We start from the raw sequence: 26,901 nt of genomic DNA on the forward strand, positions 1-26,901 counted from the left end.
CGAGTTTGCATGTGTGCCGTGGCGCGCAAAGCAAGACACGTGTCAAGCGTAGCGAAGCGAAGGAGAAGAGGGAAAAATAAACGATTTGTCCAACGTTCGGGTCACTTTTTGTCTGATCTATGCTGATCAAATGAACCGACTCGCGTAATAAAAGAGCCACGGTTCACTCGTTCTTTTGAGTGATCCGGTTCTTTTGAACGGCTCCGATTCTTTTTGCTGATCTCTAATCTACAATGGTGCAATCTTCAGCAAAGTTATTCAACAGATCAAGGACATTCGGAAAGCCAATAGTTTGGGTCGCAATATTGCGGCTAAGTGCCAATAGTGAGCATGTTTTACCTTGTGATCCACTTGAGATCGAGAGTTCGAGTCTTAGGCAAAGTTATTTAGAATGTCAAGGACATCCGGGAAACAGGTAATTTGATTCAAAATTTAGCCGCTAGGTAGCGCAAGTGTGCACAAAAAAATGAGCATCTATCTCATCATTTAGATAAGATAGAAAGTTCGAGTCTTCGACAAAGTTGATTATATGTTCAAAGACATCCAAATTGCAATCAGTTTGGTTTCAAATTTTTCTGCTAGGTGGTGCTAGTGAGCATGTAAAATTGAGCACTTTTAACTAGTTCTATCTTTTGATTCAAATAAAATAGAAAGATCGAGTCGGAAAAGTTGTTCAGAAAGCCAAGGATATTACAAAAGCAAATAGTTTGGTTCTTAATTTTACCGTTAGGTAGCACTAGTAAGCATATTTAATCAGACAAATTCTATCTTGGAAACCAGATGAAATTTTAAGCTGTTCAGAAAGTCAATGGCATCCGGAAAACAGATTGATTTATATATTTTTAACTTCATCTCATAACTTTGATAAGGAAGATGATCAAGTTTTTGACAGATTTGTTAGATGGTAATCCGAAAGGCAAACAGTTTAGCTCGTAATTTTGTCACTAGGTGGCGGTATGTTCAATGAAGAATTTTAAGCTAGTTGTTTATTGTGACCCTGATGAAATATCAAGTTGGTGTCTTCGACAAAGCTGTTCCGAAAGCCAAAGAAATCCGGATGTCACTGACGTTACTGAGTTCCGAAGTTGCCAAGAAAACCAACTTTTACTCTGGTTCTTCAACACTTTGTCGAGATTTGGAACATGAAGTTATGGAGGTTTGACTGTTATTGAATCTCATGATTTTATAAGATAGAATGTTCTTAATGTTGTTCAGATAGCCTTAGGCATTTGCAAGAGCAAGTAATTAAGATCAGAATCATATCATATTTAAGTGATTCAGGTCTGACCCATTGCATATTCAAGTGTTTCAGATCTGATGCATATTTTAAGGGTTCGGGTATGTTTTACTTCATGTGCGAGTGATTCGTGCTTGAAGCACATTATATTCAAATTATTCAAGTCAGAAACTCTTCATATACCAATGATTCAGGATAGATTGTCTTTATATTCGAGTGACTCATGTTGTTTCACTCCATACCCAAATGATTAATTTCTGATCATATGTATAATCATGTGTTTCAGGTTTAAATAACTTCACAATCACGTAATTCAGGTTTGATTTTCTCCATATTAAATAAATCATGTCAGATGCATCCCATGTTCAAGGGACTCATGACTGATTCACTTCATATTCAAGTGATACAGGTTTGGTTTGCTTCTTATCCAAATGATTCACGTCAAATTCACTTCATTTTAAAGTAATTCAGAATTGATTCTCTTCATATTCAATTGATTAATTTCCAAGTGATTCCATTCGCTCCGTATCCTATTGGTTCATACCTGATTAACTTCATATTCAGCTGTTTCAGATTTGATTCGCTTAATGTTCTATTGATTTCAAGTGGTTCATGTCTGATTCACTTTATGGTCAATGGATTCATACCTGGTTCACTTCATATTCAAATGATTCATGCACTTCATATTCACGTGATTTAGGATTGATTCACTTCATATTTCAATGATTCCTGTCGGATCCACTGCATATTCAAGCCATTCAGATCTGATTCACTTGGTATTCAAGTGATGCAGGTTTAAGTTACTTCATATTCACCTGTTTCAAGTATATTCCAATAGTTCAGGTCTGATTCACCTAAAATTCAGATCATTTAGTTTTGTTTTATTGCATTTTCCAGTTAGTCAGGTATGATTCACTTCACGTTCAAGCAGTTTGGGGTTGATTCACTTCATTTTCAAGTGTTTCAGGTACGATTGGCTGCATTTTCTAGAGATTCCGGGCTGATTTACCTCATATTTCAGGATTCATGACTGATTCATTCCATATTTGAGTGATTCATGCATTTACAAGCGATTCATGTTTGATTTACTTTATATTCAAGTGTTTATATTTTAGTTATTTAGCTTCATATTTAAGGAACTCAGGACTGACTTACTTCATTTTCATTGATTCAGGCTTGATTTACTTCATTTTCAAGTAAATAAGTTAATTTCTTCATTTTTGCAATTCTTCTTTTTTAAATCTCTTCATAATCGAGACTGATTCGCTATATTCAAATGTTTCAGGTCTGTCATACTTCATATTCAAGTTTTTCAGGTCAGATTCACTTCACATACAAGTGATTCAAGTCTGATTCACTTCATATTAAAGTGAATCAGGATAGATTCACTTCATAGTCAAGTGATTCATGTTAGATTCGCTCCACATCCAAGTGATTAGTGCCAGAATCATTCCATGTTCAAGTGCAACAGGTCTGGGCCACTTTATAGATCTAAATTACTTCATATTCACATTCAGATTGCGGTCTGAATCATTTCATATTCAAGTAATTCAAGGCTGATTAATTTCGAGTTTATGTTATTCATTTTTGTTTAACTGCGTTTTCAGTGATTCATGTCTTCCAAACAGTTTAGGACTAAATCACTTCATTTTCTAATGATTCAGGTCTGATTCACTTCATGTTCTAATAATTTAAGACTGGTTCACTTCATTTTCAAGATATCCTGGATTGGTCTACTTAATTTTTAACAAATCATGTCAGATTCACCTCATATTAAAAAAATCAAGTATGACATTACATTTAATAGTTTCAGGTCTGATTCATTTTACATTCCAGTGATTTTGTCCTGATTAACTTCAATTCCTAGTGATTTGGGTTTAAATCATTGGATATTCAAGACTCCAATTTTCTATCTTATCTGGATAACTCGCTTGAAATTCTCAATTTTAGTTGCTTACTAGTGGCACCAACCGGATTTTTTTGATTAAAAGATCTGCTTTCCGGATGCCCATGACACACTGATCAACTTTCCCGAAGACTCGAGCTTTCGATCTCTTGTGAATCACAAGAGAGAACTAGTTTGGCACGCTCAATTTTACATGATCACTAGTATTACCTATCGGCAAATGTCGAACCATACTATTAGCTTTTCGGATGTTCTCGACCTTTTGAGCAACTTCTCCGAAGACTCGAACTTTTTAACTCACGTAGATCACAAGATAGAACATGCTTAAAATGCTCACTAGCGCGACCAGTGTCGTAAAAATTCAGACGAATGATTCCCGAACAGTGCGACAACGAACAAAACATACTCCGCTAGCACGGAGCCAATCTGACTATGAGAGCGAATGCGACGAGAAAGAGAGTAAGTGTAAAACACGCACACGTTCAGTTTCACCTACTGTTGGTGTTATTTCAATATTCAATTTCACCTAGAGGCACTGAAACTGAAAATTGAATACAACAAATTATAAATGAATTTTATATTACTGGTGTAAGAAAACGGCAATGTAATGCCTCCAGTTGATGAATCATGATTGCCTTTTAAGAAAAAAAAAATACAACTTTTACAATTAGCGGATGTTTTTTTGAGGTATTCTGATGGAATGATTTTTTTCACAAGCGAAATTGAATTTGCTGCCACCGAATGTCAGTAGGTGGATGAGATTCAATGTAGAAAAGTAATTGAAAAACTGAATGCACGTTCTACTAGATTCGTGCATGTATTGTCAAAAAAAAAACATTCATACAAAGAAAAAATCAACGATGAGGTTCCTACTGAGGATCGGCGTTGTTGACTGTGTAATGAAATATGCAGACACTGAACGCCACCTAGTGGCAAAATTGCGAACCAAACTTTTTGCTTTCCGGATGTCCTTGATCCGCTGAACAACTTTGCTAAAGGTCGATTCTTCGCATATCCTAAGGATTTCGAGATACAGCAATGCAAATTTACCTATTTTGAGATGATGCTAAACTTTTTGGTGGTGATTCAATATTCAACTGGGTGTTGCAATACTTATTTTAGTGAGTCCGTATTTATGACGGGTAGTGTACGGGTAGTCACTGCCGATACGATAAATGATCAGACTATCACTTATTTTAATTTAAATTATAAACTTAAGTTTATGATATTTGAATACAAACTAAAAATCTAATGTCTGCTGTGGTCGATTTAAAAATGGTCAAAATTAAGTCCTTATGCCGTCGATGCCGGTTATGGACCCTTTGCGTATTATGGACCCCTACAGAAAAAGATAAATTAACACTCAAAGCAACCTTATTCCAATGAAAATTCACTGGGGGAACTTCGATTGTTTTTTTTTAGTTTTATTTGTTTTATGGCTGTAGCGGCCATGCGACTCAAAGCTAAAGGGAGTCTATAGAAGCAAATGATGAAAAATGAATAGGTGGAAAGAGATCATTTGCTTCTATAGACTCCCTTTAGCTTTGAGTCGCATGACCGCTACAGCCAAAAAACAAATAAAATAAAAAAAAAATAAGGTGTAAAAATACAGAAATTTGAACAGTTTTGTAACAGTTGGTCCATACTAGGCATTTCCAGGTGGGTCCATAATAGGCACGTCGGCAGCAAGCCGGATTACATGTGAATTAAATGAAGGGTCCAAAATAGAAAAGATCAAATTTGTAAACATTAGGCATAAGGACAACAGTTTTCCAAATGAGTATTTCACGGGCTAAATCGAATTTTTAGTGTGTTTTTAATGCGCATTATGAAGTAAACACATGAAACTTGTTGAAAGGCTGCTCAAAGCGTATATTCATCTAGGATATCATTGCAAAAAACGTCGAGAATGAATCTCAGCTACAAAGGGATCTATTACTAGCACTGAAACCCTATTTATTTTAAGATATGATAACTTCTAAAAATTTTGTTTCCAATTTTAACTCAAGGGCGGTCGCGCATTCAGAAATCGCCAGCGACACCTCGCTCGAGCAGTGTATGAAAAACGAGCTTTTTTCAAGGTGCGTGTACTCAGTACACGTATGCGACCGATCTTGGGTTAAAGTACAAATATTTGACAAAAGTAAACCTAAAATTAATTATTAAAAAAAAATTTGAAAGGTTATGATGTCATGATGTTATCTTATGTGGAGAAAGAACTTGTATTTTTTTTAGAATTTAACCATTTTGTCAAATGTTTCTAGCAAATCCAAATAAAATTTGAACAAATTCTCGTGGAACGTCTTGGATACAATGTACTTCACAGCTAAATATATGTTGTAAATTTAAGTTTATTTTCATGCACATATTTGGAGCATCAAAATAAACGTAAATTTCAACGACCAATCCATTATTTTTCAATTTAATTCACTTTAAATTTACACAATCATGTAATATTCAACTATTTTTAGTTGAACATTAAATGTATAATAATTTAAATTTACATGATACTGTAATAACACACGAATTTGATTTATTTTTACAGTAGACTTCAGTTTACATCACATTGAAAATTAAATATTTTTTTCTGTGTTGAACTCACCACATTGAAAGAATTTTATAAAAGTATTTATTAATAGTTAAGTTCCAACACAACGCAAAAATAAGGTATGAGTCTAGAAAAGAATTGATTTTCTCTAATCCTCTACTATCAACCCACTAAAATTTTGCGTAGACATAAATTAATCATAATTTCTTCAGTGACAAAATGATAGTGCATTTGTGATTTATTAGCCATCTATATGAGTTTGATTGTTTTTTCTTTATTTGAAAACCAAACATAATGTCATAAACAGTGCTGTTAAATGTCATGAACATCACGTGAATTTGACCATTGAATATTGCAAATATCTTCCATCCCCTTGGAATATGTCATCGGAAAATGTTTTCCATGTGACCATTTCTGGATTACTATCGGTTGGTCATATCCATAAGAGAAAGCTATAAGAATTTCAATTTTTCAAACTTTTGACATTTAACAGCACAGGTCCTCAGGCTTTGGTAGTATTTGAAAACAAGCCAAATCCTGAAGAAAAAAATTAGTTACACGAACCATAACCTCAAACCCAAAATCAACTTAGAACACGTACCGTGATGGAATTGGCCGGTAGCTGTTGTGGATTGCAATCTTATCTTCTGTGAAAAATGTAACTTCCGTATTTTCCTCTGCTTTAAATGTTGTTGACCGTTGCGATATTGATGGCTTGTTTTTTTGTTGCATTTGATACTAGTCTGTTCTGGTATTCTTTTTCGTCTCTATAAAATGTGCGTTTTTGACTTATCATGATTGGTTATTAACCGTTTTGTGGTGAGTCGAATTTCATGTTTTTTTTTTGTCGCAGAAATTGATTGATATTATGTTGTGTTTTGCACTAATGAAAATTTCAATTGCTTCAAAAGTTAACAAATTAGAAAACTGAGTTAATTGTTTAAGAAAATCGAACCGAATGTGGGTGAATCCTACACGAGACATTGTTTTACTATTCTAATGCGAATTTTTGTTATTAGTCAATGAAACACACGGGGCAGTGATCTTTAGTGTTTGTCGTCGTTTATTTGCTGAGAAATATGATTATTGATAACATGTTTTACGACTTTCATGACAACAAAAAATATGTCAAACTGCAATAAATACCAATTCATACATTCCTTTTTGTTTATTAAATTTGATTGTAGCGGTGCGTTGCGTTCGCTCAAGAAGAACTCTTTGATCTGATAATCTAAAAGATATTACAGTACTAGTGGATAGTATTATAGTAGGATTATAGTATCTTTTGATAATCTAGATCAGATATCAGACTGCACAACAAACTTTTTAGATTTATTGAGCTCTTACAAGATAACACAGCGTATTCATAGCTAGCTTCAAATCAATCAGTTGTTTATTTATTTCCAGACAGCGTACAATTTAGTAAGGATAAGTGAGATATGACAGATTGTATCTGAACATGGATTTTCGGTGAAACTAATTAGGCTGACACATACATTGCTAGTTTTAGTTAAATCAGCACTTTATCAGGCACTGAATTGAGCAAAATCTACCTTGTATGGCGCCAACATCCTGATGCATTATACCAGATGAAAAGGGCGAGCTAACGTGACGATCCATACAAGCGGTTGAAGCATAAATTGGTATTTCTGATAACTTCAGTTTTGAAGTGATAGTTGTGCAATGCCAACTTCGGCGAGCCGAAAGTTTACGAACTTTCCGAATATGACGTCATGTTTGGCAAAGTGCGAACAAAATTTATAGCAGGCTTGTCCTCACCATCAGCTGATAGTTTTGTTTCCATCTTTTTGACATTTCATGCAACGTTTTCATAGTCTCTATACAAAATGTAGGACATAGGGAGAGATGAAAAGGGGTTTGAAACTACCAATTTTACGTTACGTAATTCATGAATTCATAATCATTGCATATCTGAGTTCTTAAAGAACGTTTTTTTTTGCTAGATACTTCAGCAGTTACAGATACTTTTTGGGAAGTACAAAACAGTTAACAATTATGAGACGCTACAATCAAATTTAATAAACAAATAACTCCAATGAGAAGAAAGATACCATCCAACAAAAAAAGCGAAACAATATTAATTCACGATTACCACACATACAGTTGCGTGTTCATCTGTTATCAAATATATCTATTGTTTCCGTGCATATCGGGTACTGTAAGTATTTGCTTTGGGTTTCCTTCTATTTTTTTACTTCTTAAATATCTTTTTTTCTCCTGTTTACCTTTGATCGCTTAGCTTGTATTCCGGGGACTTTATAACGTTTAGCTATTTATGTTTATACTGTGTAAGTGTGAGCTTCATGTTCCGGTTTTCATCCGCACTACCAAATACAAGGACTTCTATTCAACATCAAAACTTTCGTCTTCTTCAGATGTGATTGGGATGTTTTTTTTTTTTCTTGGATCATTCATTCATCAACGTATAAAGCAAGAACAAAAAAGTTACGCATACTGTGAAGTCGACAACATCAGGTGCAAGTTTGATAAATGTACTAAGTTTTTTTTTCTTCTATCAGGGGTTTTATGTATTACTTCCAGGGGAGACTCACGTCCTCCCACAGATTTTATTCGCTTTTTTTCTGAACGAACTGCTTCTAGCCTACGAATTTGTCAGGACGTTCACTACATTCCATTCAGGTGATTTTCTGTCAGAGTATTTGTTTTTTTCTACACGCTGCTATGACTGTTGATGCTTATATCTTTTTTGTTTTTAATGCGTTTTCTTCAACTGAAAAGTGAGACTCAAGGAAACGAACTGTATTCTAAATACTTCCATTTAAATACATGCTATTCCATCGTTATCTGGTTGAATTATTCTACTCTCCATACCTTTTTAAATATATATAATTCCCTATCTATAATCTGCTTCCACATAACCTTACAGCACTTCCTAAAAAATCTACGTTTTTACTGTCCTTTGGTTTTTAGTGTTTTTTTTTCTTCTTTTACCACGCGAGAACCGATTTTGTTAACGTGTATAATGCGTCTAAATGGGTTTTCCGCTTTCTATGTTCCTCATTCCATTCAATAGCTCTTTCGCCTGTTTGTGTCCACTCCCCGATAGTGTGCATTGTTTTCTGTTTGCCTTGCTGTTGTCCTTTTTTATTTTATCTTACATATAAGTTCCAGTAGGTAGAGTTAACCAAGAAAAAGTATCTATGTTTTCTTAATGATTTTGTTTACATTTTATTTTATCGTTTTTTTTTTGTTTTCTAATGAAGCGAAATAGCGGCAGTGATCACACGTTTATATTGTCCAAATATCGGCTGGGTATTTTACAGTAGTGAGTTATTGCACTTATTTTGTTATAGTGTAGTGTGTTGGTTTGTGACTATGTTACTATTTCCTGCGGGAAAACCAGTTGAATTCAAAACTTTTGATAAACAATAACGTTAATCAAAATAGCAAACCTTTCCAGGTTATTGAAAGAACGCTGAGTTGTAAACTATTTGAAACCGTCTGTAAGAACAGAATTTTTATTCTTGAAACTGAAACATCGTACTATTCGTGATACATTTTCATGAGAATCAACATAGAAAACTGGTTTTACCGTCATTTTAATATTAGTTCTTTTCTCCAAATAAATTTTTAATTTCAGTAGTATAAGCTTTTTTTCGTATTTGTTTAATACGTTTTGGTTCACTCAATTCTTTGTTTGGTTTCAGATGTCTTCAAAATGGATATGAATAACGTTAAACTGTTCCTGTTAGACACATTAGTCAACTACCGAATAATGTGAAACACACAAGAGTCCAAAGACGGTCGTCTTGTGCCTCTACTGATTGTTTTAAAAGCTAAACTGAAGAAGCCAACGGTATCGGTCTAACATAGCTTCTATTAAGTCTAGCATAGCTTTGGTCGTCACAAGTCCCTACTTCACGCTTCCACGGGTTAAACGATGACAATGAGCACAAGCTAAGGGTTGCGTACTTGGGTAATAATAGAGTCTGAGCACTGTTGTTTTCGAATGCGTCCCAAGCGTCTGAACATCAAGGAGTTGCAGTTTAACCAGCGCAGCGTTTGTGCTTTCATCCAGCGGCTGACAGGGGAGGTCACGATGGTGTTACACGGAGTTTTCAACCGGAGTATTTTTGTAAGATTCTATATGTCGAAATATGAAAAACCCCAAAGCCTTTCGGGTGATGGACCAGTGGTGTAGTGGTGTAGATTTAGGAGGGGCTCTGAAAGGGGCAATTTTGTACGTATATCATATTATTGAGCTAATTGGAAATTTGACAAAAATATTCATTTTAGTAATTATTGTGATGGTAGTGAACAGAATTGACATTGATGTTTGTTTAAAATGTATTTTTTCCATGCCATAGGCGCAATCAGGATGGGTTCCTTGTTGGTATACTATTTCAATAAAACCAAATTTGTTTTGGTATCCATATTCCATGTTAGATGCGCCAATGGCATAAAAATACATTACAAACATACAATAATAACAATTCTGTTCATTACTATCGTAATAAATACTGAGATAAATCTTTTTGGCAAATTTTCAATTCACTCAATAACATTATATTCGAACAAAATCGACCCTTTCTGAGCCCCTCCTGGCTACACCGCTGGTCCATCACCCGAAAGGCTTTGGGGTTTTTCATATTTCGACATGTAGAATCTAACAAAAATAGTCCGGTTGAAAACCCCGTGTAACACCATCGTGACCTTTCCTTGTGAGTGTGATGCTGTATCTCCTCGTCGTGAGGCCGTGCAACGCCTCGCTAATATATTTCGTGAAAACGATCGACAATCCATCATAGAGGTAAGACAGAGAAGCGATACGCTTCGATAAGGGCCCTTTTGTCGACGCAGCGATTCTCCAAACATGGATGCAGGCGAATAAATAGAAGGGCTAGTGAGAGCGTGTTGGAACTATGCTAAGAAAGCTAGAAGTAAGGAATCAGCGGCGTCTGGCCTAATGATGGAACGAAAGACTCAGTACCCTCCTTGTAGCTTGCTTGAGAGCCAAGAATACGAGAGAAACGAGAGAATACGAGTTGGGACAATCGACGAAGACAACAGCGACGTAAAGGGACTAGCGATTGGAAGCTCGGTACGTGGAACTGTAAATTTATGTAGATTTATCTCTCAACATCATCGGGAGCACACACATACCCGCTGACGTGCTGAAGGACCGCGGATTCGGCATCGTAGCGTTGCAGGAAGTGTGTTGGATGGGATCATTGGTGCAAACTTTTAGAGGTAACCATACCATCTACCAGAGCTGTGGCAACACACACGAGCTGGGAACAGCTTTTATAGTGATCGGTGATATGCATAGGCGCGTGATCGGATGGTGAGCGATCAATGAGAGAATGTGCATGTTTAGGCTCAATGGCCGGTATGTCAACGTCAGCATAATAAACGTGCACAGCCCTCACTCCGGAAGCACTGATGATGATAAAGACGCTTTTTACGCGCTTTTTGGCTGTCGAACCGATACACCCGTAGATCACCACAGCAGACAGAATCACAAATCTACAACGTTCTGATTGATGGACGGCACTTCTCCGACATTATTGACGTCAGGACCTATCGTGGCGGTAACATCGACTCTGGTCACTATGTGGTGGTGGTTAAACTGTACTCAAAACTCTCCGTTGTCAACAACGTACGGTACCGACGGCCGCCCCGGTATGATCTAGAGCGGCTTAAGCTACCAGACGTCGCAACTGCGTACGCACAGCACCTCAAGGCTGCATTACCGGAAGAGGGTCCTCTTGAGGACTGCTGGAGAACAGTAAAAGCAGCCATCAACAATGCAGCTAAGAGCAACGTCGGGTACGTGGGACGAAGTCGACGAAACGATTGGTTCGACGAGAAATGTAAGCAGATTCTGGAGGAGAAGAATGCAGCGCGGGCGGTCATGTTGCAGCAAGGGACCCGACAGAACGTGGAACGTTATAGACGGAAACGGCAACAGCAGACCCGCCTCTTTCGGGAGAAAAAACGCCGCTTAGGAGACGGAGTGTAAGTTCTATCAGAAGCTCAACGCATCCCGCAACGGCTTCGTGCCGCGAGCCAGGATGCGCAGGCATAAGGGTGGGAGCATTTTAACGAACGAGCGTGAGGTGATCGAAAGGTAAAAGCAGCTCTTCGACGAACACCTGAATGGCGCTGAGGATGAGACGTAGATCACGGCAGGTGTTTCATAGAAATCCATAAGCTGGAATATGATGTTCGATGGAGTGTTGACACTGATACTGCCGGGTAGAATCGAGATCGTCGCTTGACAGATGACATCGGTGTAGTGAGACTACGGAAGAGGTAGAGATACTGACAGTGGTACCGATCGACATTATCCGTGGATATCCGAAGTCAATCAGTAGTTAGCTCAACACGACGGGACTCCACTTTGTCCATCCTGCTAACCACCGCCGGGACTAGACCAGAACAGTAGAGCATTCGTAGCTTAGTATCGGTATTAAGATGTCGAGGCACTTGGGGACCGGAAGTTATTCGACACACGAAATCGCAAGACCTATCGTCGGGTCGGCTGGTGCCTACTTGAGTAGTTCACGCAATAAAACCGCAATGGTCGGACCTCTAGTAAACCTGAATTTAACCTCCAACCGGAATCGATGAATCGACCTCGGCATCGAACTGGTCAACCAAGAGAGTTCAGGAAGTAGCGTATAGCTACCCAAATGTTGCAGTGTATCGAAGCTTAGTTAGCAAGCACGCGAATAATAGAAATCATGCAGAACTCCGTATTGATACCGGACTCCGGCGTGATGCTGGCCTCAGCTGTATAACGCGTCATTATACCCGAAACAGATGAGATTTAGATTCAACTTCCTTCGTAACCTTGAACCTGCAGTTCATTATTGCTCTTGAACGATCTACTAAAAAAGCTGGCTTGCAAAGAAGGGGTGCTATCGTCACGCGGTTGCACATCCTCTTATATTCTACAGATAATAACGATACCGAAATCTACCGACTATCCGTAGAAGGAACGAATGCGTAGACGAAATTCTCACAACACAAGATGCTGATCCTTTCGCTTGCTCTATAAAGCGTTCTTGTTGTTAACCGACAAATCATTATTTAATTAACCATAACATGGCTGTGAAATATCACGTGTGGAACACTGAAACCATTCAAATCTTGACGTTAACCATTAGAGAGGGATTCGCACAATCTCTTCCTTCCAGCCTAAGACGCTACGGATATTCTCATCTACAGTATGGGAACCGCTGAGCAGTATGTGAATGTGTGTGTGTGATTTTTAATCTTGTGAAAATTTATTCTAGAGAATGTATAAAATACGCAATCCGTTATACGACTTCATTCCGCTCTATTATAGTGTATATGTAACAACAAGTAGCATAAAAAGCTGTAAACATACATAAAATAAATAGAAAAAGGTAACAAAGCCTCCGCTGTGTCGAATCTATACTTTTGTTTGCTTTTACTATCCATACTGCTGCTATATTAAGGGTGCGATGCACTTTGTTCCATGGTCTGCTGATTATGCTCAAATCATAAAAAGCGTTCTAGCGTAGCACTGCAACTCGTGACAACATTTCATACGATCACCACCACCATCAGTCGCTTCACTAATGACGTGTTTGAATAGTTTGAACACAATCCTGCTGCATGCCGCCGATGGACAGGCATTGGAAGTTTCATGCTTACCGCTAATCTCACGTTGCAGTTGTTGCACGCCAGCCATCAATAGTAGCGTCAGTAGCAGCACGTCGCAACTGAGTTCATTGGTTCGGCTGGATTCGTCGATGACTTTACGATCCCAGGACTTTCTCCATCAATCGCCTTCGGGACCCTCGACAAAGTGTCCCCTGACGTCTAATGCCGAAGCCAATTGTAGAATTATGTGTGCCAAGGACGGGTGCTCCAACAGTTCCGCACTCGGCAGAGGAGGTTCACATCGTGGCCTTTGATGTCGTCCTCGGAACCCTCGATGTAACCGCAGGGTCACATCACAAAATACAAATCGTAAGATGAGCGTCCGTAAAAAGTCATCCCCAAAGAACTGTACATAGGATGAGTCTAAAACAAGCTCGAATTAATTATAATTATCTTAAATAGAACAAGAAGCACCTACCGATGTACCCTATTCCCTGTTCGATCTCATCCATTCGACACCTCGTTACTAACCGTGACGCTTCCGTCACGAATCGATCGACATAGTTTTGACATCGCTCCCAATGGTGGATCGGGACGTCTCCAACATTGCAGATGTAGCACAGCGCAGTCATCGGAGAGTGGAGGAACAGAGTAAACAGAGAACCATGATGCTGCAAATCTGGAACAGAAGTGATTTAACGGTTTATGATGATCAGTGTACTGTAGTAAGCATGCTACTTACTCATTCCTTGGAAATTTGCAGGAACATCCTGGGGTGACATCAATATCACAAGTGGCTGACCAAAGTACCTGTAATAATGGACAAAAAGATAAAATATTAATCAATTTGGTAAAATCATAAATCCCGGAAGCTTCATGCATATTCGGTGATAAGAAATAAGGCAGATGCAGGTTTCTTGTCCGTAGAGGACTCACACTCACCGGTCTTATAAGCGATTTGTATACAGTACATTAGGTGCCGCAGTGAAAAATTTCAAATTTCTGCAACAGCTTTTTCTGCAGCCCGTGGGCCCACTACAAGAATCGATGCACCTCCATATCTAACAACTAACGTAATTATTAGTCGTCTCCAAGATACTAAGGTAGACTAAGTCATTCACCACCTCAAACATATACCCATCTATCGTAGCAATGCTTCCTCAATAAACCAAACCAAGTAACACTGAATTTTGCCTACTATCATGTACTTTATCTTTGGCACATTCATCATCAGTCCAACTTTTGCTGCTTCATGTTTCAACCAGGTGTACAGGTCTTCCAACTTTTCAAATGTTCGAAGCCTTTTCAATCCTCGGTTTCATCGGAAGATAACTCAAGGAGTGTGGGGAAGCCAACGACCAACGACGACCCACTAAAGCCAGCACATGCACTACAGCAATTCTTGCTGAATTGTTCAAGTGGAGGACAGACACCCTTGGCCTCAGACCCTTGTGTTCCAAGAACCACATTACGGTATTTCTTCGGGGAGGGACCAGTGTATGTACATGTATTAACATGTACAGTCGCATTTCGTTCGTTGCACTATCTTTAGGTGGGCAATTTATTAATGTTGGTAGCTCTGATTGTCATTTCTGGACAAACATTTCAAAAGGGCACATCGACATTGGTAAACAATGGCTTTGCAAGACGCTGAAGGGTCCAATTACACTCGATCACACTCACCAATACCACTATAAAGAAGAGCTAACACTAATCTTCTTGACAGTGGTGTTAGTTTGCGTGGGCGGGCTAAAATGGGCTCAACAGCAACGTTTTCGAAAAAAGGCTCAATACCTCTTGAGCCCTTTTGTTTTGGACCCTGGCCACGATCACAGGGTTTGACGGTGCCAAAGTAGAAGGTGCACCATAATAATACCCGTCTGTGAAACATATCACCTTCCCAATACTTTGGCACACCTCCAACGGTTCATGATTTATCATGAAACGGCTGCATTCAGGCGGAGGATCTGTTAATATGTTTCGGCATATTATCAGGTCCTCTTCGAACGGAGGGACCGCCAGGGCTCATTAGTTACACTCGTCGTTATTAAATTTAGTGATTGTGAAGGTGCTAATAGTGATTTTATAATTAAATCTATAGTGATGAAAATTTGAAAATTAAGGTGGAAGTGATTCTGATAGTTTTGTTAAAAATATAATAATAATGATGTGAACTCTACTAATTTAATAATGGCCATAATACATTTTGCAATCATTTTTCTGAATATAAATTTAATTGCCTAGTTCTTCAAACGTGCATGATAAAAGTGTTGATACATAATGACAGCGAGTGCAGAAGAATGGATCGAAGTGATTTTTTTTAATGTAACTTTCTTGATCATTGTGCAAAATCGTAGTTTGAATAGTAATGACTCTACAGCAACAAAAATAATGATACATTTAAATTGAATATTTTTAAATTACTTAGTAATGCTAACAAATGGTAATGCTAACAGATTTATATGAAAATGGTGTGATGTGAAAAGTGATATAATAGAAAGTATATCTGAAGTGTATTACGAAAGTTGATGAGTGATAATAGGTGATATACGTGATAGTGTCGAAAATAAAAGTGACGATAGTGAGTGATGAAATGAAATGGGGAATGAGGACCTTTTAATAAAACTATTTCGTTCTTCACTTTAACCACTCTAGTAGCATTTCAGGCCTTATCATAGTTTGATAGTAGTCTGAACTACTAGACTGCAAAACTACGGCAAGGGCTGATTGCTGCTAGCGTACACAGTGACCATTTGAGCAACATTGCTTAGGAACGTCTGTGTGATGAACGCAATAGAGGCTTATAAAAGCAAATGCTGGGAAGGAGCTTAGGGCAGATTAAGAGTGCCAGTACTACCCCTATCGCTACCGACAAAAAAAAAAAAAAAAAAATACCTCTTGAGCCCTTTTCAAATGTTTATCCAGATTTGTTCTATGGCATTTGACAGCTCGAAACTCAGCCCGATTAATGAAAGTCTTTCACTAAGTGGGCTACAGGTTTAGTGCAACGAACGAAAGTTGACTGTAGCAGAATTACCCTATGCATTCTGCTTCTCCTATCCGACTTAAACAATATTACAGGGGTCTAGCTTCACCAGGGCTAATTCTCTGCGATCAACTGTTGGTCGGCGCGCCATAGGCCATTCCTCAACAATGTAAATTAAATGCGCTGTTGTCAACTCTACTTCCTCCATCGATTCACCATAGACCACTAGGGTGATATCGTCGGCGAAGCCAACAATCTTAACACCCGTCGGAAGAGGCAGCCTCAGTACGTCATCGTACATCGCATTCCATAACAGCAGGCCCAGGATTGAACCTTGAGGTACTCCCGCGGTAATTCGAACGCTTTTCTGCCCCTCCTCTGTGTCATACAGTAGAATCCTACCATCAAAATAGCTTTCTAGAAGCTTAAACAACTGCACCGGTACCTAGAGGCGATGAAGTGCGTGTGCCAGCGCTTCCCAGCTTGCGATGTTGAACGCATTCTTCACATCCAGAGTTATAACAGCGCAGTAACGAATGCCGCTCCTTTTATACTTTATTGTCACCTCAGCTGTCTGAATGACGCCCAGAGTAGATTTACCTTTCTTGAATCCGAATTGGTTGTTGGACAGGCCACTAGCAACAGGTTACTAGCCTGTTGAGGATCAACCTCTCCAACGACTTGCCCATCGTATTTAATAAACTGATAGGTCTGTACGCCGACGGTGGTGATTTCCCCGCCCAATATTTGTTGCTTCTATACATACGGGAAGATTCTTTGATCTTTGTAGCGATGCATCGCGGTTCTGAACGTGTCCGGATTCGCTTCTCTGGGCTTCTTCTTCTCCATCTTTGCAAAATCCTTCAGAGGCCTAGTAGGTGGAGCCTAAACTTAGGCTTGTAGGCCTAGTACCGTAAAAAGTACTAACACAAGAACATCAACAAAGAACACACTGAAATGTGACAAAAAAGGTAAAAAAGGGTGGTTACATTATATTAGCGTAATGCATTGTCCAAAATACTTAAAACACCCTACTCAAGTATAATGATTTGCATTTGTGCTAGTGAGACCGACGAAACGTTCACGGCGGCTGGTTGGCTGGCTGTAGTATCATAGATTGAGCCGTAATGAAGCCCAGCTGTTCCACAAGTATCAAGAACGGATACTGCGTGCTCCACTATTTAACCTGCTGAAGGTTCAGGCCATATCAGCTAGCCCCAGCAGGAATTGCTGACGAAGGGGCCTCCACCTGCCCCGAACAACCAAAGGCTCGTATCCAACCCAGTAGACCGGCGCCACGACAGCAACGCAACCAGGATGTTCTCCCCGCGGCCACTTAATCGCTGTAAGGATCAATTTTGACCGTAGGGCACCGGGCATTCCAGCCAAGCACGTCTTCACACATCCTCTGAACCAGATTGTCCGGAGTCGTGTCCCCACCGCATGTGGCAAACATGCGGTCACGCATTGTGCAGAAACGCGGGCACACGAACAAAATGTGTTCCGCCGTTTCCTCTAAACCTGCACAAACTGGACATTCGGGAGAACCCGCAACTCCCCTCTATCAGGTGCCCAATCTGTCACTGCTTCCACCGAAACACCGGCAGGCATCCCACCAGTCGGTCCCCTCCGTTTAGCATCGCTTTACGGCAGCCGCCGCTGCTCCACCAGTGCAGAAAGCACCCCCTCCTGGATAGGGGACCCAGTGCCCCCGGCACTCCTCCCTCCGATGACGGCTCCCTGTACACACCGGAGCAAATGTTGGAGTACACCAGGAACTTGTTCCAATGGTTGCGCGCCTGCTGTTCCAAGTCGGAACAAATCGACACCGCCAACTCGGTGGTATTTGATAGACTTACTATAGTATATTTATAAAGATTTGATCCAACTTCGTAACTCCATCCGCAGGCAGTATCAGCGAACTGGACTGCCTGCCCTTTAATCCGATGTCAATCGGATGAACAAAATTATCAAGGCCAGAATGTTGGACCTCAGGTTTTTCTAATAAGATCCTCGTTCTCCCAGACTGTGCTCAGCCGTTTTGGAAGGTAGCAAACATTTTAAAAGCAAAGCATAGACCCATTCCACCGTTGGTTTCACTAGATAACAATGGCCCCGTAAATCGCTTTATAATGCCTGCTGATAGGGGCCCAGATATCCGTAGCGGTAAACGCGCATCTATTCAGCAAGACCAAGCTGGGAGTCTTGGGTTCGAATCCCATCGGTCGAGAGGATCTTTTCGGGTTGGAAATTTTCTCGACTTTCCAGGGCATTCCAGGGATTGTAAAATCATCCTAACCGGCACAGCGGTGGAATGGTCCAACGAGGCCGACTATCTAGGTTTGACTTTGGACAGCAAGCTGATCTTTCGACAACAAATTGACAAAACGGCCTCGAGATGCAGCACTATGCTGCGAATGCTGTATCTCCTCATAAACCGAAGGTCGACACTATCTCGAAAGAACAAGTTTGATGTCAACAAACAAATCATTCGTCCCGTGATCGAGTACGGCATGCCGGTCTGGGTGCGCGGTGCTAAAACACATCATCTCAAGTTCCAAGGGGCGTATTTTAGAATTTCTCTGAACGCCCCTTGGCGAAAGCGAAATTCTGAGGTCCACCATATGGCCGAGATACAGACTCTCGAGGATCACTTTAGTGAGTTTTTCGAGAGGTACAGGGCTCGTTGTCGTACATCAGACCAGCAGGTCGTCCGCACTATAGTCGCACCCCCTTATGTTATCACATTTTGTCTGTGTAAATAGTAGTTAGGTTATCAAATTTTCTTTAAAATCACCAGAATGAGCCGAGCTATAACACTTGGATAATCAATTCAAATATAAAACTCAAAATCAAAACCACGATTGAAAGGCCTTTGGCCGACCATATTAGTTGTAAGAACATTGTAAAATCAAGAAATCGAAAAATAAAATGTATTTCAACAACTAGAGAGATCAGTTTATTGACGGAGTGGCCACTCCAAGTGCTTGCAAGTCCTCCTCGAGTATCGTCCACGTTTCATGCCCGTAGAGGACTATCGGACTTTTGAACGTTTTGTACATGGTACATTTGGTGCGGGCGTGAATCTTTTTTGACCGCAGCTTCTTGTGGTGGCCATTATCAGGTATCAGGTATCAGAAGGCCGGCTCCAGAGGCACGTTCCCCGCCATTTGGGAGATTTGTGCCATCGCCATATTTGAGCCTATTTCATCATCTACCCGATGGAAGAGGAAAGGGAAGGGAAAGATGGGAGGAAATAGGAGTGGGATCCCTTGAAGAGGGAAGATCGCATAAGCGAAATGAGAGCATGTAGCTCCATACCACAATGGGTTCGAACAGCGCCCTAATAAGGGCACTGCAAAACGCATGAGCGTAAAGAGAGCCTATAGCTCATTACCACAGCTGGTTCAAAATAACAGAATGTCATGAAGATTCAGGTTTCTGAAATCAGTTTCACTTAATAAGTGTTAACCAAGTAATTAGAATCGTCCACTCGTCCCGCGAAGGGAGTTGTGAGGAACATTTCATATAAGCAAAGTCACAAGCAATTGTGAGATTACTCGAAGCAAGGACAATTGTGTCCCTATTCACCGTGGAAATGGAAACATCCAGATCACTAGGATTTCCAATGGACGGAGAGAATCCATGAAATTTGGCCATAACTAATTCCCAGTTTGTGGAATATAACAAATGCAAAGTCTGCGAATTTACATTTATATGTTCATATAGAAATGTAGCGATGATCAGATAATGGTTCATCATCTGATACATGCCAATTCGTCAACTCGTGACTGATTCTCTTCGAGCAGAGCATTACACTGTTCGACAAAAAAAATTTTTGGATGGATCAGGGACGCGTTTATATGGGTCTTGAAGTGCAAGAAAAGTATAGAAAGAGGCCGTTTTCAAATGATTTGCAGCACCCCTGGATTATTTTTTGATAAAGCTTGAAAATTTGGCATTTTTAATCACAAAAAGTGTAACAAGCAAAATATCAATATCTTTTTAAATTCAATTATACAACCATTGAATTTGTCCAATCAATGTTTTTTAGCACTGGATGACTTCAAGGAAACGTGCACCATTTCAGAAGAATATTGGCATCTATTTTGTATGTGAATTTGGAATGTTAACGATCATTAAGCAAGTACGTGAGGATGTGCACCATATAAATACTACTTTTTTTCTTTTTCACACATCTGGTTCATTATATAATATTAATTATAGGTTCAAGAAGAAGCTTGATTAGGATTTTATTCTTTGCTCCATTAGATAAAGCAATGAGCAATGAAATCCAGTAACATTTGATTTCAACAAGGATACGACGACTACGGAAAATTTCTGTGTCTGTCATATTTATATGGGCTGGTTGGACTAATAAACTCTTAGCAGTAATACAAAATTAGGTTAGACACTGACATGTAAGTGGTCTTACATGCGCTAGTCGCTTTATCAGGAACCGATTGCGAAGTCTATGAAAAATGTGACAATATTGTTATTTGCGATTTCCAAAGATTTTGATACATACTCATTAAAAATAGATTACCTATCGTGAGGTCCACTTGTTATCAGAATATCCCTAGAAATTACAAACTAACGTAAAATAGCAACCAACAATCCAGTTCTCAACAATTTCACCTTTGTTGTGACACCACTTGACAGCCACTCAGGCAGGCATGAGCTCTTTTTGATTCAGTTTGTGCACAATACTAATCATTTGTGAGAACAGGTTAAGTGGTAACATGCCTGCTTCTTACTTGTAAGATGAAAAAAAAATTCTGGTTAAACCATTTCCAAATCTTTTTTTTTTTTTTTGGTTCTACATTTTACATTTTTTCGGCAATTTTAATCCAACTTTCAAATAGAGCGTTAGTTTCTTGTTCAATGGGATGTTTTCTTCAAATGGGTTTAGTTGTAAGCATAGTGGAAACATAAAGAAGTCGACCATTAAAATTAATTTTAAACTCGTTTCCCTTATAAGGCCAAACGTGTCCATTTATGAACCCCCATTCCCATATCCTCTAAATGAGTAAAAATGCTTTTCGATTAAGAGAAGAAACAATTTATTAATACATTTATGATAAACAATTTTGCGAAACTTCACGTAATGTCTGTTTTTCTTTCTTCAAACAGAAAGTCATATAAAAAAGTGTTTTACTCATTTAGATTATATCACAGTTTTTTGGGAAATTTATTCTAAATCTCAAAACTGAAAGTTTGATTAAAATTGCCGAAAAATATGTGAAACGTAGAATCAAAAAATAAAAAAAAATCGGGAATGGTTTAACCAGAAATTGTTGCATCTTACAAGTAAGAAGCAGGCATGTTACTACTAAATCAGTTTTCATAAATGATCAGCATTGTGCACATACTGAATCATAAAGAGCTCATGCCTGCCTTATCGGCTTTCGCAAAAATATGTGACAATTTTGATTACTAAATTATTTATTGCTATTTTCTGTTATTCTGTAATTTTTGTAGGGATATTCTGATGAAAATTAATCTCACGATAAGTAAACAATTCTTAATGAGTACCTATCGAAATATTTAGAAATCGCAAATAACAATGTTATCACATTTTTACAGACATCGTCTCCTGATAAACCGACTAGCGCATGTAAGACCACTTAAATGTCAGTGTCCAACCTATATCAATTTTGTATTACTGCTGAGAGTTTATTAGACCAACCAGCCCATAAAAAATATAACAGACACATAAATTTTTCGTAGTCGTGTTGAAATCAAATGTTACTGGATTCCATTGCTCATTGCTTTATCTAATGGAGCAAAGAATAAAATCCTAATCAAGCTTCTTCTTGAACCTATAATAATTATTATATGATGAACCAGATGTGTGAAATAGAAAAAAAGTAGTATTTATATGGTGCACATCCTCACGTACTTGCTAAATGATCGTTAACATTCCAAATTCATATACAAAATAGATGCCAATATTCTTCTGAAATGGTGCACGTTTCCCTGAAGTCATCCAGTGCTAAAAAATATTGATTGGACAAATTCAATGGTTGTATAATTGAATTTAAAAACATATTGATATTTTGCTTGTTACACTTTTTGTGATTAAAAATGCCAAATTTTCAAGCTTTATCAAAAAATAATCCAGGTGTGCTGCAAATCATTTGAAAACGGCCTCTTTCTATACTTTCCTTACACTTCAAGACCCATATAAACGCGTCCCTGATCCATCCAAAAAAATTTTTTTGTCGAACGGTGTTATGTCTAACACTTCTTCTCTAGCAGATACCATGAAGGTGCGGCGATTTCCTATAATAAGTAATCCAAGATTTGAACTACTTATGCATTCCATCAGACTGGAGCTTCTCAAATTGATATCTGAGCTGCTCCAGATCATGTGATGAATATCAGCATCACTGCCCACAATCAGCAGAAAGCCTTTTCATAGGCAATGGACTCGTTTGAAATCATCCATAGGGGATGGTTCATCATGTGGTAAATACACCACAAAACGAAAGACGTATTTCCTATTGAGGTCACCAACAGAAATATCAATTGTGACAGCACATACATCTCTGATAGTTGACTCAGAAATGAGTGTAGCGACGATTGCTTTATTAACGAGCACGCATGCACAAGGCATGGAACGCGAGTTTGCCATTTCATGTTTCTGAAAGTAGCAAAAACTGGGTCCACAAGGTTACCTAGATAAAAGTGCACAAAATTATGTTTTTTGGACTAGCACCACTTGAACTGTACCATTTGCATGAGTCTACGAAGATTGATCGTTGCTTATATTTTATGCTGAAGATTGGTCTAACTAAGCTATCCTAACCGTAGCCACTACCCAAACTAGGCAGAATTAAGCTTTTCACAATCTCAGCACGAAAAAGACCAGCAGCGAAAAAATCAGATCGGTATCTCTAAAAGTCACCGAAGGCGAAAAGCACAGAATACACTGTGTAAAACGCATAATGCGAAACCATTAAGGTGAAAATTTAAACTAAATTTCAACATATTCATTATCCCATCCTTATTTAGCCTCAGGGTTGAGACTGAAGAAGGGCAGCCGATTATCTCGGAGAAACACAAGATCACCTGCACCATTGCTCCGGATAGCACAGGAAGGGCATAATACTGTAGAGGGCGCCCTGGTACTACACAGGCTCCGTTTGCGATTAGGTTTTATTTAGACCCCCCTAACCATTCATTCTTAGGCACGGTAAGCTTAAAGCCGCATGAATTAGGGGTCGCCTGTGAGGTGGACTTTTACCACCGGTACAGGCAGTCCGTAGTGTCAATTCTTAGCCAATTGAAACAACCGCTACCGACACTACACGGCTATCTAGGCTGATCGGGAAAAGGAAGTTAACATTGATGATTAACTCCTGACGTGCCCAAATAGCCCGCACTATGGTGGCCATAGTAAGCCCGACTTCCACTGATGATGCGCATCCGTATTTCACGGCTAACGTGAGCCGTCAGCCGACAACAAGGATCCAAGGTAGACGAACTCGTCGACCACTTCGAACGTATTCCCGTCTATCGTAACACTGCTACCTAGGCGAGCCCTGTCGCGCTCGGCCCCACCAGCTAGCATGTACTTTGCCTTGGACGCATTCACCACCAGTCCAACTTTCGCTGCCTCGCGTTTCAAGCGGGTGTACAGGTCTGCCACCTTTTCAAATGTCCGGCCGACAATGTCCATATCATCCGCGAAGCAAACAAATTGTCCGGATCTCGGCTCTCCGCATAACACCTTCTAGCGCAATTTTGAACAACAGGCACGAAAGTCCATCACCTTGTCGTAGTCCCCGGCGGGATCCAAACGAACTGGGGAACTACGAACACTTACAAATGTTCGCCTGAAACCTTCACACAATTTTGCACACCTTCCATCGTCGCTCTTATTAGTCTCGTGAGCTTCCCGGGAAAGCTGTTCTTGTCCATGATTTTCCATAGCTCTTCGCGGTCGTTACTATCGTATGCCGCCTTAAAATCGATGAAAAGGATATGCGTTGGGACCTGGTATTCACGACATTTTTGGAGGATTTGCCGTACAGTAAAGATCTGGTCCGTTGTCGATCGGCCGTCAACGAAACCGGCTTGATAACGTCTGAGTTTAAAATGACCGCGCTTTCTCATACCATCTCACTTCATAAATCCCTGAATTGAAGGCAGTCGAATATATGTTCTGGTGATTCCTCGTACGACGAAATGACGCTGATATTGAACCGCAGAACGTTTACAACTGCTGGTCAGCACTGTCTCCGTTTCACGATGAGCAAACTGCAGCTTAGCTTCAACCATCCAAGTTTGAATGATGTCGATCGATTCCGTCACTAACATCTTCACATCTTCCACAGTCTCGTCAGGTATTGCAAGGACGACGTCATCTGCATAGTCAAAGATCTCGACTCAATTCGGCACTTTCAGTGTTAAAACCTCATCGTATATATCAAGAATGTAGGTCAACGGTGATAGCCTTCCTAATAGTACTGTTAAACATATTTTTAAGGTCTATTTTACCAGTATCAATTGCCTATTTTGTTCTGCTTGTGCTTATACGCGAAATCGATGATCGTCCAAACTGCATCCATCGTTGCAGTCTTTTTAGGATCAAAAATGCCTCTTCGACAACCGTGTTTTCCATGTTAATCATCAGCATACTGATTTTGATCTTCTTCAGAAGCTTACCAAATGTATCTGTCAGGCGTGTAGGTCTATATGAAGCAGGATCTTCTGGAGAGTTTTCCAAGTTTTTGCAGCAACACCAACTTTTTTTCGCAATTGCTATCAGTTACTCGTCAAAACGTCGTCATTTTATTCAACGTGGATCCTATTTTGTCAGTTTTGATTCACTTCGGCACTGGGGATTTTTTAAAGCTACATAGCCCATATTAAACCACAAGATGCGTCGTATTAATGCGCTTCTTATTACAAAGCTTCAGACAGTTCGGCCGAGAGTGCCACAGTGAATCATGCCGGTGATTAAGTGGTTCTGCACCCTACGGTGTTAGCGGCTTCGCGGTTGAGTTATACTCCGGACAGAGAACGTCTTTAGTTTGTAGGACACCATTTTGAATGCGACACTAGCCAGCTGTATTTTTCTAGTTCTTCGTCTTCTTCTTTTTCTTCTTCTTTCTTTTGGAATTATGTCCTCACTTCTCAGCTTAGTGTTCTTATGAGTACTTTCACAGTTATTAACTGAGAGCTTTCTTTGCCGATGTTGCCCTTTTCCCATTCGTATATCGTGTGGCAGGTACGATGATACTCTATGCCCCAGGAAGTCCAAGCCACCACGAAGCGGCTACTGTTAACAAAAACGTCAAGCGATGAGAACGATGTAAAACGAGCACCCAGTAAGGGTCAAGGAAGTAAAACAGAACAAGAACGAGAAGAACTATGCGAATCTCCTAATGCGAGTTGGAGGATAACCCGATATAGGAAATGTAAGAAATTGAATAATAATTATCTGTATAACTAGGTAGGATAATTAATAATTGAATTTTCCTTTAGAATAACTAATTTATCGACATGAATTGTATTATTACTCTAAATTCAAATGGACACGAATACACCACACTGGTGTAAAGTGTCGATAATAAACAAAACAAACAACAACAACCGGGAAGTCAAGGAAATTTCCATTACGAAAAGATCCTGGACCGACGTGAATCGATCCCAGACACCTTCAGCATGGGTTTGCTTTGTAGCCGCGGACTCTAACCACTCGGCTAAGGAAGGCCCCAATGTTCAGCAGACATGTAAGTCTATATGAAGCAGGATTTCCTGACGCTTTTCCCGATTTTGGCAGCAACAAGAACTCCCTTTCGCAATTGCTATCAGCTACTCGTTAGAAACGCCACCATGTTTGTCAACGTACTGTGTAAGCGGCCACGCGGATTGTCGAGCACTCTTTTGAATGACTAGATGTTATTGTCGGGATAATAAACGTACCAGATTTTTCATCCTACTATATATTTACCGATCTTGATACACTTGTTCCCAGACGCAATAATTTGCAAAGGTTTTTAGTATTATACCTGTTAGAAGGTAACATAGAATGTCTATGTCAAAAATCTAATCTACGCATCTGTTGGGGGCACTACGCCACTGTCCGATGAAGTCGGACAGCTGCGTTCACTTGACAGCAGTTGAGTCGAAGCGTGGTGACAGCTTGATTGTCAAAATCCTCAAACCATTATTTGCAAGTCACAAAGAAGGCAGAGTCAAATTGAATTTCAATATAAAATTATAATTGTTGGTTGGTAGGAGAAGTTAGTGTTCGACCAAAATTGTAAGTAGAAATAAGGTATGAATTCGAATCAGTAATGTTTATGTCATACGTAATATGAATTACAGCTTTTGAGCGCAGTCTAACACCTAAAAGACGTGCTGCAAAAACGAGGTCCGAAACTACCCCCCAACATTTCTCAAAAGAATTTTGTTGGTTATCGACGACTGGTGACCACAGAATGCCGGAAACAAGCCGTTTCGATTGCCGATGCTGTAGCTTGGCAAATAATATTGACGACATGGTCGAATGCGAAGGTGGATGCGGCGGCTGGTTCCACTACGGCTGCGTGGGATTTGATGACGGAAAGAAGGAAGAACATTGGAAGTGCTCG

General features: G+C 39.5%; 1 protein-coding gene across 2 annotated transcripts in view; it reads right to left on the bottom strand.

Moving 5' to 3' along the window:
* Window positions 1–12,972: 12,972 nt before the first annotated feature.
* Window positions 12,973–26,901, bottom strand: part of LOC5574473 (protein SCAI) — a 43,547-nt gene continuing 29,618 nt past the window's right edge. For both annotated transcript variants that reach the window (XM_001655082.2, XM_021843927.1), the window contains exons 9-11: window positions 14,051–14,118; window positions 13,787–13,987; window positions 12,973–13,731 (exon numbers count right to left, since the gene is read on the bottom strand). In XM_001655082.2, the coding sequence (XP_001655132.1) occupies window positions 13,487–13,731; window positions 13,787–13,987; window positions 14,051–14,118 (514 nt within the window). In that variant the 3' untranslated portion in view covers window positions 12,973–13,486. The remainder of the gene's footprint in view (window positions 13,732–13,786; window positions 13,988–14,050; window positions 14,119–26,901) is intronic.

This window comes from Aedes aegypti, chromosome 2 (genome assembly GCF_002204515.2).
Source record: "Aedes aegypti strain LVP_AGWG chromosome 2, AaegL5.0 Primary Assembly, whole genome shotgun sequence".
Taxonomy (NCBI): domain Eukaryota; kingdom Metazoa; phylum Arthropoda; class Insecta; order Diptera; family Culicidae; genus Aedes; species Aedes aegypti.